Source organism: Cyclopterus lumpus, chromosome 13 (assembly GCF_009769545.1).
Source record: "Cyclopterus lumpus isolate fCycLum1 chromosome 13, fCycLum1.pri, whole genome shotgun sequence".
NCBI classification, from domain to species: Eukaryota; Metazoa; Chordata; class Actinopteri; order Perciformes; family Cyclopteridae; genus Cyclopterus; species Cyclopterus lumpus.
In genome coordinates, this window is record NC_046978.1 from 4997967 (window position 1) to 5010628 (window position 12662).

The 12662-nt window shown below is 43.5% G+C and overlaps 1 protein-coding gene across 2 annotated transcripts; it reads left to right on the forward strand.

Annotated features, from left to right (window-relative positions):
- The first annotated feature begins 564 nt into the window (after positions 1-564).
- bmp16 (bone morphogenetic protein 16) lies at positions 565-10912 on the forward strand. Of its 2 annotated transcripts, none has more exons than XM_034549130.1 (4): positions 565-583; positions 1199-1282; positions 7157-7533; positions 8397-10912. In XM_034549130.1, exons 3-4 carry the CDS (start codon positions 7164-7166, stop codon positions 9470-9472), a joined length of 1446 nt encoding a protein of 481 aa, XP_034405021.1. In that variant the 5' UTR covers positions 565-583; positions 1199-1282; positions 7157-7163; the 3' UTR covers positions 9473-10912. The 2 variants fall into 2 exon arrangements, with proteins under 2 accessions (XP_034405021.1, XP_034405019.1); XM_034549128.1 differs by lacking the exon at positions 565-583 and adding an exon at positions 772-804.
- The last annotated feature ends 1750 nt before the right edge of the window (positions 10913-12662 follow it).

Consider the following 12662-nt stretch of genomic DNA (forward strand, 5'->3'; position numbering starts at 1 on the left):
CTTCAACCCGTAGTGGAGAAACACAGCTTCTTTTTTTTTACCTCAACATTTACTTCCATCCAATCACAAAACTCAACTGAGGTGACTTCATGGCAGCTGTTATGAGTCATCCATTCATACCTTTTTCTTGTAGCTGAATCTGTGTCCTCTTATTCCCTGTCATGGGGCCTTGTGTTGGCCGAAACGTAAAATGGTGCCAACGAAAAGCAGCAGGTGAGTTTGTTAAAGGAGGAATTGTGGAAAATAATCTGTTTGCTTCTGTTTGCTGACCTTGGGGTTATCTGGAAAAGGTCGTACGCATGTGTGTTTGTGCGTGTACAAGTGTATGTGCATGTGAGTGCATCCTTGTCTGTTTGATTGTGTTGGATTTGGTTTTAGCACGATCATGTGTGTGTAAGAATGTTCATGAGTGTTTGTACTCATGCTTGTTTGCTTATGTGTCTGAGCTGTGTGTGTGTGTGTGTTTGTGTGTCTGAGAGAGAGAGAGAGAGATAACAGCAGTACAGTAAATGTATCGGGGCAGGTCTTAGTGACATCACTATCTGGGAGGATCATATGGCCAGGCAAGTCAAATACAGTTAAAGTGAGTTTACCAGCTGGGCACTTAGTATAGCATAAAAGAAATCAAAAAGATGTGTGTGTGTGTGTGTGTGTGTGTGTGTGTGTGTGTGTGTGTGTGTGTGTGTGTGTACGTGTGTGTGTGTGTGTGGGGGGGGGGGGGGGGGGGGGGGGAGGCGCGAGAGAGGGGAAGGGGAGGAGATACAAAAGGGAGGAACAGAAGGGAGTGCAACGGAGAAAGACATAGTAAGGCGGTTTAGGAACTAGAGGGAGTTGTTGCCAGTGATACAGAACTGACAGACACAACTCATTTTCCTCCTGCAGCTTCCATATGCACAGCGGCGACACCAGTGTGTTTTGAACAACCAGTGCAGGCAACAGAGAAAGGGAGTTGCCCACTTGCAGAGGTCAGACAGGCAGGCAGAGGGGAAGCCGGTTAAGAGTTTGCTTATCTGACACTGACAACAGGATGAGAAGCTGAGCGAGAGAGCAGAGAGGGGAGAAAAACATGGAGAGAGCAGCATTGCCTACAGCCCGTTTACATAGGAGACATAGAAGAGACCGACACTGGTTACCTTGAAAGAGGTAAAAAGAAAAGAGACAAGAGGTAAATAGTCCACTTTGTCCAATTTGTCCAAAGGAGCGGGAGCGAGAGCCGAGGTATCGTAACACTGGAGCTCAAGGATAAACCATGGACTCTGCATACATCCCACTACACCTGGACGTGAGTACTACATCTATTTCACACACGCACGCACACACATACACGCACACACACACACACACACACACACATCTGTCTGTCTGTCATGCCACAGGCCACAGGAACTGTGCTGGTGAAACCATTAGTCACTCTGGGGAACAACACACACACACACACACACACACACACACACACATTCATGCACATGGATACTCCGCTGGCACAGCGTCGTTCAATCAAAATCATGTCCGGTGAGCAACTTGTCCAAGAATAATGCGTCCATTATGAGTTCAAAGAGAAATAACTCACCACCCCTGCAACACACACAGGATGAATTGGCCCTCAGTGTTAACGCTCAGCAGCTTTAATGTGAAAAGCAGAGGTGTGTTTTTGTTCTGTATTTCACCATGGCTTAACTGTCAGACACACGATGAGAGCAGTCTCTGAGCTTTCAGCAGTCACGGGTTAGATATGTCAATGTTTCCATTGATGCTTGTGCAGTGTTGCGCCTCAGCGGGGCCTCCTGTTAACCACAATGCACTTGTGACACTGAGACCTACGGGCATCTCAAGAGGAGGTACTGAGGAAATAAAATAAGCAAGAGGATGAAAAGTTCTAAATACATGGCAACCTGTTGATGCTCTTTTTTTAAAGCTAACACACATGAGACTAAAACAAAGTCTGTTTATGTGATTCCTGATCAGTCGGTTATGATGAAGAAGCAGGAAAACACCGGGTCTACTCCACTCCTGAATGTCCACCAATTCCAACGTGTGTGTGTGTGCGTGCGTGCGTGCGTGCGTGCGTGCGTGCGTGCGTGCGTGCGTGCGTGCGTGCGTGCGTGCGTGCATGTGTGTTTAAACATACGTGTTAGTGCTCACTCTGCCTGGCAGTTAGCATGCGTTAAACCCTGCATATACTGCTCTCAACATGTGTGTGTCCGCATGTGTGTTTTTGATGTCTCGGTCATTAGCCAGCTAATCAGTCCAGCTGGGATGAATTAGAGAGTGTTCTATAAAGTCCAATAAAACCACACGGCAGCCTAGAATATTGTTACTAATGATTTCATCTGTTTTGTCTTAAAGAGCAGAACCACAACTCTACAACTGTTTTGGACATTTTTCACCGCGCCCCCATTATATATTAACTCCTCCGCTCAAAGTCGTACGTTAATGAGTATTGTGCAGTTATAACTTCACAGTAAATTCTACAGACTATGGCGTACACGCTCAGTTTATATATGTATGGCACAGTTGCAAGTGGAAAAAGAGCAGCAGTAAATACAGTCGTATACTCAGAAGTGCTCTCAGGTGTGCATACTGTACACACTGTACATCACATTTGGTCTCAGGAGGTTGTCCAACATGACATATTTTGGGGGTGTTTGAGTATGCTCAGGTAGAGAAAATTAAACCTGTGGCATAAACGTTGCACATATCATGTTCTGAGAGAATGAGACGGTAGCATAGAAAAATGAGAGCTAGAAGGGGAGGGGGGATCAGGGAGAATGAGAAAAGGAATTTAGGAAAAGAAACACGGGAAGAACAACAGGAAGGGAAAGTTGAGGGACCAAGCGTAACATGAAGACAGCAGCGGTGGATAAATCAGCCGGCTGCGGTGACACTCCGGCCCTCTGGCCCGGCAACAGTCTGCCGCACTCTTCCGCAAAAACACCATTCATTTAAAACCTAGGGAAAAAAAGAGCAACATTAATGGTAGAGGAAGAAAAAGAGAGAGGGAGAAAGGGAGCTAGGGAATAGAAAGGTGATGCAGAGAAGCACAAAAACAGATATTGTTAACAAGAAAGAACAAGAGAAATATATCAGAGAGGGAAATTGATGGATGAATCAAAAGAGAGGAAAGGGAAAAGAGAAAAGCAGTTAAGTGGTATGACAGCATAAAGCACAAAGCAAAAGGACAAAGTTCAAGGAATGCAAAAAGGAAGGAGGAAGGGGAAAGGGAGCAGGGTTTGAAATAAACAGATAAAAAGAGAGGCAGTTAAATAGAAACATGACAAAAGCAGGAGTTAGAAACGGACGTCAGAAGGCAGAGGTTTTAATCAGAGAGTTCAGAAAGACATGGGGCAGGCCGGCGACTATTCTCGCCCGTTGTGCAGCAGGGTCACGCCGCTGTCTGCTTGGGAGGTCAGGTCTAATATTTCTAATAGGCTGAGCCGCGTGCATGTACACAGGGAAACAATGCCCAAACGCTGCTGCTGAGGCCCTAACCCTTCATCTAACCTTATCATGGACCCATTAATCATCACAGCTGTCCTCCTTTATCCCCCAAGAACATTTGATTAGTACACATTCCTGCCAGAGAAATAATATAAAAAGTGTACAGTGAGGCAGGGAGAGTCAGATATGAAAGCAGGAACTGGGGGAATGTGATCATAAAAGCGTCAGTTTATACGGCTAACTGGAATGAGATGACGGACTGGATGTACACAACACATAAAGATGCTACATTAGGCCTGGATCATCTTTGAATTGGATAGAACCAGTCATAACACAGACACCCAGGAGAGCAGAGAGGCTGTATGTATGCCAAAGCGATGTAGGGAAAGCTTGTCTCCGCTCGCAAACCTCTTCCTGCTCTTTCCGTGTTTCTCTGCCTAGCGCAGGTCGGGACACACCCTGTTGTGTGATGACTGAACCTTTGAACCTCAGAGTCACTTGGGTGGTTTTATACTATGTGAGGAAAGTACAGGAGAGAGATGGTGTTGTTGTCCATAATCTGCTTTACAAGCCTCCAAAGAATATGGGAGAGGCTGTCCAGCATAGTGTCTAATCTGTAATTGTCCTCTGCTTCGTTGCCTCAGGTGAAACAGCCCTGGGTGGGGCCACAAGAGTTTAATGGATAGCCAGCAACAATCCCACGCTTGGAGGTGGCTTACTTTCCCAGGCCTGCCTTTTGAACTGCGTACCACATGAGCAACACACAATGCATACAAATGTACACACCTTCACACCTCTGAACTCCTTTTAACCCTTTTTCTGACAGCATGGTAAGATTAGTGGTCATTACAGTGTCATTATGTGTTCACTCAGCCATAAACGGCTCTGTTATCTTGCTGTAGAGGGCTTAATCAATTCTCTGTCCCTTAGAGAGATGAGAAACTGAGATAGAAAAGAAAGATATGTGAGAGCTCGGACGAGGAAAGAGTTGAGAGTTCTTCTTTGAATAAGTGACAGGTGCACTTTCTTTTGAAAAAGGATCATTTATACTTGTTTCGTCAACCAGGGCGACAATGGGTCGATCCAACTCTCTCCTACTTCTATTATATGTTGCACTTATGTTCCTTTGAAGTTTATATTATCTTGTGGCTCTGACCCTTTTACTCCTCCGCTCAACCTCTTCTGTTAAAGAGGGCCGTTAACTTGCTGGTTTCTAATTACTGGCTCAGTTATTATTAACACCTGCACTACAGATGTGCAGGGTGTTAGCCGGGTCGTAGTGATAATTACATGATCCCCTGTCTGCGGTCCTGTTCCCGCACTGAGAATAGTCATGGAGGGAGAGATAAGCTGATCACTTAAGTTGAGTCAGCTGAAAGAGGATTTACTCTCTGAACACAGTCAAGTTTAGCTTAAAGGAGCGCTGTTGTGCCATCTGTGGGGTTTCAGTCAGAATTATTCTTCCGTAATCAAATGAATGATGCAGGGGAGATCATCTGAGTGACAGGGAATTCATTTATAGGACAACACTACTGTTGGGGAAAGCTCAAAAGACACTTCTGCATATGTGCAAATAATACTCGCCTTGAAGTATATATTTTTTTAAGAAACAAATAGAGGTTCAAGAGCACAAATCATGCAAACCACAAACCTTATATATTTGAGCATATTTTTTTTCTTCTTTTTTTCGATATGAATTTGTTAAAAACCTCCAAAAGATTCCATATACAGACAACACTCTTCTCTTTCCCTTCAACAATATACATCAATGTTACTGGCCTGCAAAAGTCAAATGGCAATTAGCAATGCGCTCAATGTGTGCTTGAATGTAATGCTTTTGAACATAGCTGAACCAAAACTGAACTAAATGGTCTCTCAAGCACTTAAATTCAAAATGCAGGTTTTAACCCAGGTGTTATATAGATATAAGTTATATATATATATATATATATATATATATATATATATATATATATATATATATATATATACATACAATGATCAATATTAGACAACAACTGCATCTGAATGATAAATAGTGTTTAGGTTTGGTTAAAGTGTGTTTATATGCTGTCAATATACCTGTGATTTAAGGGTCCATTTAATTAATTGTAGTAGCCAGCATGTTTTTTGAGTCATTGGGCAAAGATTCCATGATAACATTTCAGCATTTTGTAATTCAAGTGGAACCCCAGGGTATGCAGTTTTATTGAAATAAAAAGCCATAATTTGAAAATACAGCCCTTCTCCTGCAGCTCTCCCCTCTCTGTCCGAAGTCCCTCCCACCAGACGAGCATGCAATTCATACAATAACCAGTACAAGTCGTCATTCTTTTCAGACTTCATCCTGATCACTTTAGACAGTGACCTTTTACTAATGGTTACTTTCAAACATCATTCTTCATACAGTAACCAAGTACTAGTACTCTCATCCCGATCGTGATTGGGATCGCGATGCCATTATAGCAGCAACCCCTGTCCTGTTTTCTTTGCAAACATGTGGGCCTGAAAGGAACTTTCTGACGACATACGTGATACGAGGCTCAAGCGAGCTCCAATTTCAACTAAGTATTTCAGAGATGAAGAGAAAATGTTGCTAATAGTTTAGCCTGCTGCTCACCATAGCTGTCATTCATGCACAGCAGCGCTGAGCATACCACTCACACAAAAGGCTAAACTATTAAATTATATCAGACAAGTGCGTTTTCCTTCAGTTATTGCCAAAGAAGGAAAAGCAACTTTTCCAGCAACTTTTTTTCCAGGACATTCCGCCATTGAATCCGGCTCTCACTGAAGGGACGTGCATCTGTATTTAGGATAGGAACACCCTGTCTCTGTGATTGGACCGGCCTCTGATTGGCCAAACTCTTTCATGTACAAAGTTTTCTAAAGCCTGAAAACAGAGTCAAGAGGAAGTGCAGAAGCTAGTTGTCTCTTAGACCACTTGAATCCAAAAATGCTCAAAGGTTCATATGGATTTTTTTCCCCAGATACACCAAAAATAAACGTCCTACCTCAGCTTTAAATGAAAAGCATTCAATCTTCTTCACTCATGCCGACATCATTATAGAAAGCTACCGAATGTTTGAATTAATATTCTCCAGTGATTTAAAAATGAAAAGAGAAGAAGATATCTATCATTGTGACTGGCCTCTACGACGCCATTACTTCACAGCCGTTGATTCATGTTATATGTATTTCATTCACAGCACTGTGATCTCTTTCACACACAACAAGGAGAATGAATACATTACAGAGTTTAATTATTCATGCGTATGTGTCCTAGGAGATAAGTGGCCCTTGGGGGTATGAAGCTCACCATAAATTAACAGAGAAAAAACAAAGTTGCACTGTTTCTACAACCAGGAGTAACAAGCAAACAACTTCATCTGGATATGGGGACAGTCAATTTCTTGAACATATGCCACATGAAGGCTGAAGACTGATGAGAAACTAGTGTGTCCAGGAAGGGGAAGACATACGCATGATATAAAGAGTCATGGAGGATCTCAGAGGAGCTATCTCTTTTGCAAATTTTATATTGTGTAATACAAAAATTTTAAGCACATGAGTTTAAAAAGGATGAAAAACTCAGCTTAAACTGCCTTCATAAGTTTCTCTATTGATGCTAAGATTGCTTCATTTGGTCTTTTATTAACCGCTTCTTCTGTTGTTTTCTCCACCACACATTTCTCCTCACCTTCCTGTCACCCTCCAGGTCCACCATGTTCACTGCTAACCTCCTGCTCCTCATGGTCCTGCTGCTACCTCAAGCCTCGTCTGGTCGCCAGGGTGGAGACACCAGCAAGATCGACCATGGCAGGGTGTCCACCGTGCCTTCCTCCTTGTCGCCCCCACCAGCTGGTTCCCTCCTCCTGGAGCCCAGTCTGGCTCAGACCATCCAGAATCTCCTCCTGAGCCGGCTGGGCCTGCACTCGCAGCCTGACCCTCGGCCTGGAGTGCCGGTGCCTGGGTACCTCCTTAATCTTTACCGCTTCCACCAGCAGCAGTACCATCTAGTGGAGGACCCCTCGTTTAGCTTTCCCAGCCATCACATCCAGCAGGCCAACACCGTACGCAGCTTCCACCATAATGGTAAGCTCACTGGTGCATCGTGATGCCATGCGGTCAACCTATTTAACTGCAATAGAATAAAGGTATTTGAAACACTATTGTTTGGCCTTTGCACTTTTGTTTCAAGGAAGCTGTTCCTTCTTTTATTTCCCACAGATGAACTGTAAAGATCCTATTTATGACTGATGTTTGTTGTGACTCACCATCACAAAGTAGGAGCCATCTGTGCGCTCGGATAAGACGGGTTGTTTACAAGTCTTCTTTCAAAAGATGTGTGAGAGCATACTTAGAAACACTGAGGGGAGGTTTGTTCTGGACGTTTGTTCTGATTAGTCCCAGGGCAAAAATTTGTTGTTGGGCCCCCGCCCATATCTTTTCTTAGTTTAATTTGTTTAAACCTTTTTTAGGAATATGCATGTGGCGGTAATAAACATGATGATCGGCTCGTTGACAGCAGCAGAATTTGAATCACCAGGTGCATGTCAGTGTAGGAATGGTTAAGAGCCTCAAATAAAGGTTATTGACCAGAAAATGCTATTCTGTAGTTATTGTTGATAGTCCAGCCTTGATTCAGATACAATAAAAACAATGTACAATTCACCAAAGTACACAATAATGCTTGTAGTGATTAAATTCCCTCAATATCTTCTGGCAAAAGGTAAAAGTTGGAACTTACAGTGTCAAGTTTAGCTATCCACCCTAGTAACATACCTTATTTCCTAATAATAGTAGATAATTTCGCGATTTTCCTGCTAATAAATATCTGGCAAATAACAAATCTGACTAATGTAGCAACTGCTATTTGTGTCTTGTTGAGTGTAAATAATATCTTTAAACCACACTAAACTCCCATACCCCCTTGTCTCTCTTCCTCTTTCTCTTAGAGCCCCTTGGAGACAGTCCTTTAGCAGTGGATCGTACGAGGGGGCACATCTCCTTCAATGTTTCCTCCATCCCTCAGGATGAGAGGGTGCTCTCTGCTGAGCTGCGGCTCCTCCGCGGTGACAGAGCCTCACTGGGTCCTGGGGTCCACAGACTAAACCTATACCTCACTGGGCACCATGAGGACCCTGAGCCCACCCTGCTGGAGACAAGATTACTCACCACCGGCCTCCACAGTCATAAAGCAACTGGTTTCTGGGAGGCTTTCAGCCTAAATGCAGAACTCCTCCATAAGGCCCTTGCTGGGACTGGCAGTCTGGGCTTCCTCCTGGAGGTCAGAAATGAGAACAGCACCACATTGATCCCTGAACAGAGCCTCTTCCTTGCCACAGCTGAAGAGGAGGCAGAGAAACACAAACAGGGACACCTGAGAGTATGCAGGTCTGTGGGTCAGGACGATCACAGCTGGGCCCAGGAAAGACCCCTCTTGGTGACATATAGTCACGACGGCCGTGGAGAGCCCTTGGTCAAACATGGTAGACGGACCCCCAATGGAGGCCAGAGGATGAGAGGGAGAAAAGGGACAAAAGACAGGACCAGGAGCAGCAGCAAGGGCCGCAATAGAGACCAAGCCTCAGACAGGGACAGGAAAACGGGGTATACGGTGCCGGGCTGGGGGGATGTTAAAGGAGGGGTCAGTTGGAGCGATGGGGGAAGGGTGAAAAGAAATGGTGGTCGTGCTGCAAAACTGAAGCGCCTTTCTCGTAACAGATGTCGCCGTCATCCTCTATATGTAGATTTCAACGATGTGGGCTGGCACAAGTGGATCATTGCACCCAGCGGCTACGACGCCTTCTTCTGCCTGGGAGAGTGTCGCTTTCCTCTGGCCGACCACATGAACTCCTCTAGCCACGCCATGGTGCAAACTCTGGTAAACTCTGTGAATGGAGCTGTGCCCCGGGCCTGCTGCGTCCCCACCTCCCTCAGCCCTATCGCCCTGCTCTACCTGGACCCTCAAGACCGAGTGGTGCTGAAGAATTACCAGGACATGGTGGTGGAAGGCTGCGGCTGCCGGTAGTGGACTGGAGAACTTACCCAGAGATAGCCATGACGTGGATGGAGGATGATCGAGGGAATAGGAGAAAGACAGAAGCATGAAAAGGCAGATGGTGGGAAGAAGAGACGCCAACTAACTGCAAACAGACATGGAGACTAATAGAGACAAATGTAACAGCTTAAGGAGGGTGAGGGGAGAGGTGGGACATAAGGGAATGAATATAGCAGCTAAATATGGATTATGAGGAGCAAGAAAAAGGGTCAGACATAGAAAGTGAAAGACAAAGAGTGAACAGACATAATCTGCTACACAACAGGATAAATAGTTAGACAGTAAGGCAGAGGAAGAAGAAATATGGTCAATACAGATATACTGCCAGGAATACTTTTCACATTTTACCATTTAGTGATGATGTAGCTGTTTACACCATCAACCAAAAGGCTACCAGCGCTTTAATATCAGATGGCGTCTATTCTATATCCCAGTGTTTGCCACTCATCTCATAAGTCTGACGGGCACATGTGCTTAGCAGTGGACACGCAATGTAAGCAGAATCCTCTAACTTCCTCATTGACTTCCTGATGATCTGATGATCAACAGCATTAGCAATATGACGATGGCACTAGTACATTATCTAAACTTTGTTTGACAGTGATGTTTCTGCAGTATTTGAACCAAGAAGTAGGGTGCATCTGTAATACGAATGTTTGTTTAATGGCAGACTGTCCCCCTTACAAGTGCCCTACATCACAAGCTATTTAAAACCACAACAATAATGCTGAGGAACTATTATGCTATTGTTTGAATGTACTACTATCACTATTATTTAAAAAATAGATTTTTTTATGTACATTTATTTTAAAGACATGAAGAAAATCCAAGTGATGGTTGTCTTGTGATTTTAAATAATTCCACTGAATGGCGATTCTAACTTAAAAAACACATGTATTTAAGTAGCAGCAATATGGTGTATTTAATCTTGAAAATATTTAAGATACCTGCACTCAGCAGAGCATACAGCAAACAAAATAAGAAAGCCTGCCGTCCACATGAAGTAATTTATGGTAGCTTTACTTCCGTACAAATGTTGAGTGTATTGAATCAACAGTCTGTGTTACTTAAACGTTCTACCTTATCATTTCACACATTTTGGTGTCCTACACATGATAGCAGACATAAGTGGTGTTGCCTTTAAAAGCTCAACTAACAAGTCAATTGAAAGCTCTGTGTATTGTAGCTCCTGAAGTGTGTAACAACAGGTGTCTTTGCTCGTTGTGTCTGCATGTGTCAAGAAAAAAAAGCAGGACCAACATTAAAACTGGACTTTAGTGCCTTTCTAACCGGTGCTTTAAACATGTTCTCTGCTGAGCTTAGTAAATGTTTTTCCGTGTTGCATTTTCCTCTCTAATGTTAAGCAACAGCTTGTAAAATGTTTGACAATATACCTCTAATAAACAAAGCAAACAGCATAACTGTCACATGGCTTTTCTTTTGCATCAACCATTTTCTCCTTTTTGCAAGTCACTTTTTTTCAGCCTACAATTGAATTATTGGCATGTTCAGGAAGAAAAAAGAAAGCCAGAAGTCCCACTGAGAGATTTAAACAGATTTGTGGATACGATACTTTAGCTAAGAAAGTAGCTTCAAATTCTCACATCGAAACAGCTGTGAGTTTTAAATTCAAGGGAAATGTCTTATCTCCAACGTGCATCCTTGCTGAGAACCACTGTATTACTTCACAGTGATACCCGGGAACAGTGCACACGTGTGTCTGATCCCTGAAATCGAACGTGGAAGCGGAAAGACAAAAAATGTAGTTGAAGAAAGATGCAGGAGCAAAGGTTTGCAGGTCATTCCTTAATGCAGGGGTCAAACCAACTCAACAGCATCTTTGACCTCCACATTCCTGCGTGTTCTCAGGAGAGGGCCGTGCCCTCTTCAGCCACCCCCAGATGGGCGAGCTCACTGCAGCTCACAGGTGTCTGAAGCGCACAACCTGTGAGGGGAAGGGTGTGATTTAGTCTGTTAGATAGAGAAAGATGTGTTGTACGTAACCTAGTAAGTATGCTACACACTCACACTATATTATTACTTCCCAGGATTATATCTTTATTTACTCATGGATTTTCTGCCATAAATGAAGGTTGAATTTTAAACGCAGAACTGTAATTATAAAAATACTGTACACACTATTTTGAAGGTGGTTGTAACACCAGGGCAACTGTTGTCACGTTGTACTCTGATGTGTGTGTGTGTGTGTGTGTGTGTGTGTGTGTGTGTGTGTGTGTGTGTGTGTGTGTGTGTATGTGTGTATGAAGAGAAAACCAGAGGCTAAACAAGAAAGTGTAGAGGCAGAAAAAGATACAGGACGTTTCACATGATGTGCACAGATGGTTTGTGCCTCTGCTCTAGTAGATACGTCTTTGGGTTAGTGCCAGTATATTTCATCTCTTGGGCTGTAACACATCGTGGTTCACTTAGTGGTTGACTGATAACCTCTGGCCTTTTTCCTCCATGACCTTCAACTCACTCTTTCACCTACAATCCATTCCCTATTCTACCTTTCCTGACTTATCTATCTCTCTCACCCTTCAGCTTGCCCTTTGCGAATCAGAGGTTCTTCAACTGCGTTTTTTTATCTCAGCCTATTTGTCAATCATCTGCCCATCTTGACTGAGTTTTTGTTTCTAAACCTTTTTCCTCTTTTAACCTGACCTATCAACTCAATCTTCTTCCAGCTGCTAAATCAGAAACAGGTGTTTCGCAGTCCATGTGTCCCTCATGCTGATGGGAGAGGAGTGAGTATTAATACGTCCTGACTGGTTTGATCAATGTACTGCTGATTGGATCGCAAAATAATTCAATGATATGTAAAAGGTCCCTCTTTCTGCACCATACAGTGAGTAGCATTTAGGGGAATCTATTTGCACAAATTGAATATAATATTATTGTTTTATTTAATGTATAATCACCTGAAAAAAGGAATAATTGTGCTTACATTGCCTTATAATTAGCTGTTCATATCTACATAAGGGGCGACCACTCTTCAATGAGCCAGCCAGCATGTTTAAAGTAGCCCAGAACTGACAAACCAGACACTGGCTCTAGATATAGGGATATTTGCGTTTTCGTGTTTCGTCATTCTTACGCTTGGCACACTGGAGAAGTTTCAGTTGGTTGCAATGTGCAACCGCACCACCAGATTCCGCCA

Bases quoted from the DNA above. Each gene is read 5' to 3' on its own strand.
- bmp16 (XM_034549130.1), top strand. From the start codon at position 7,164: ATGTTCACTGCTAACCTCCTGCTCCTCATGGTCCTGCTGCTACCTCAA. The intron at 7,534-8,396 runs GTAAGCTCACTG...TCTTTCTCTTAG, and splicing joins ACGCAGCTTCCACCATAATG to AGCCCCTTGGAGACAGTCCT.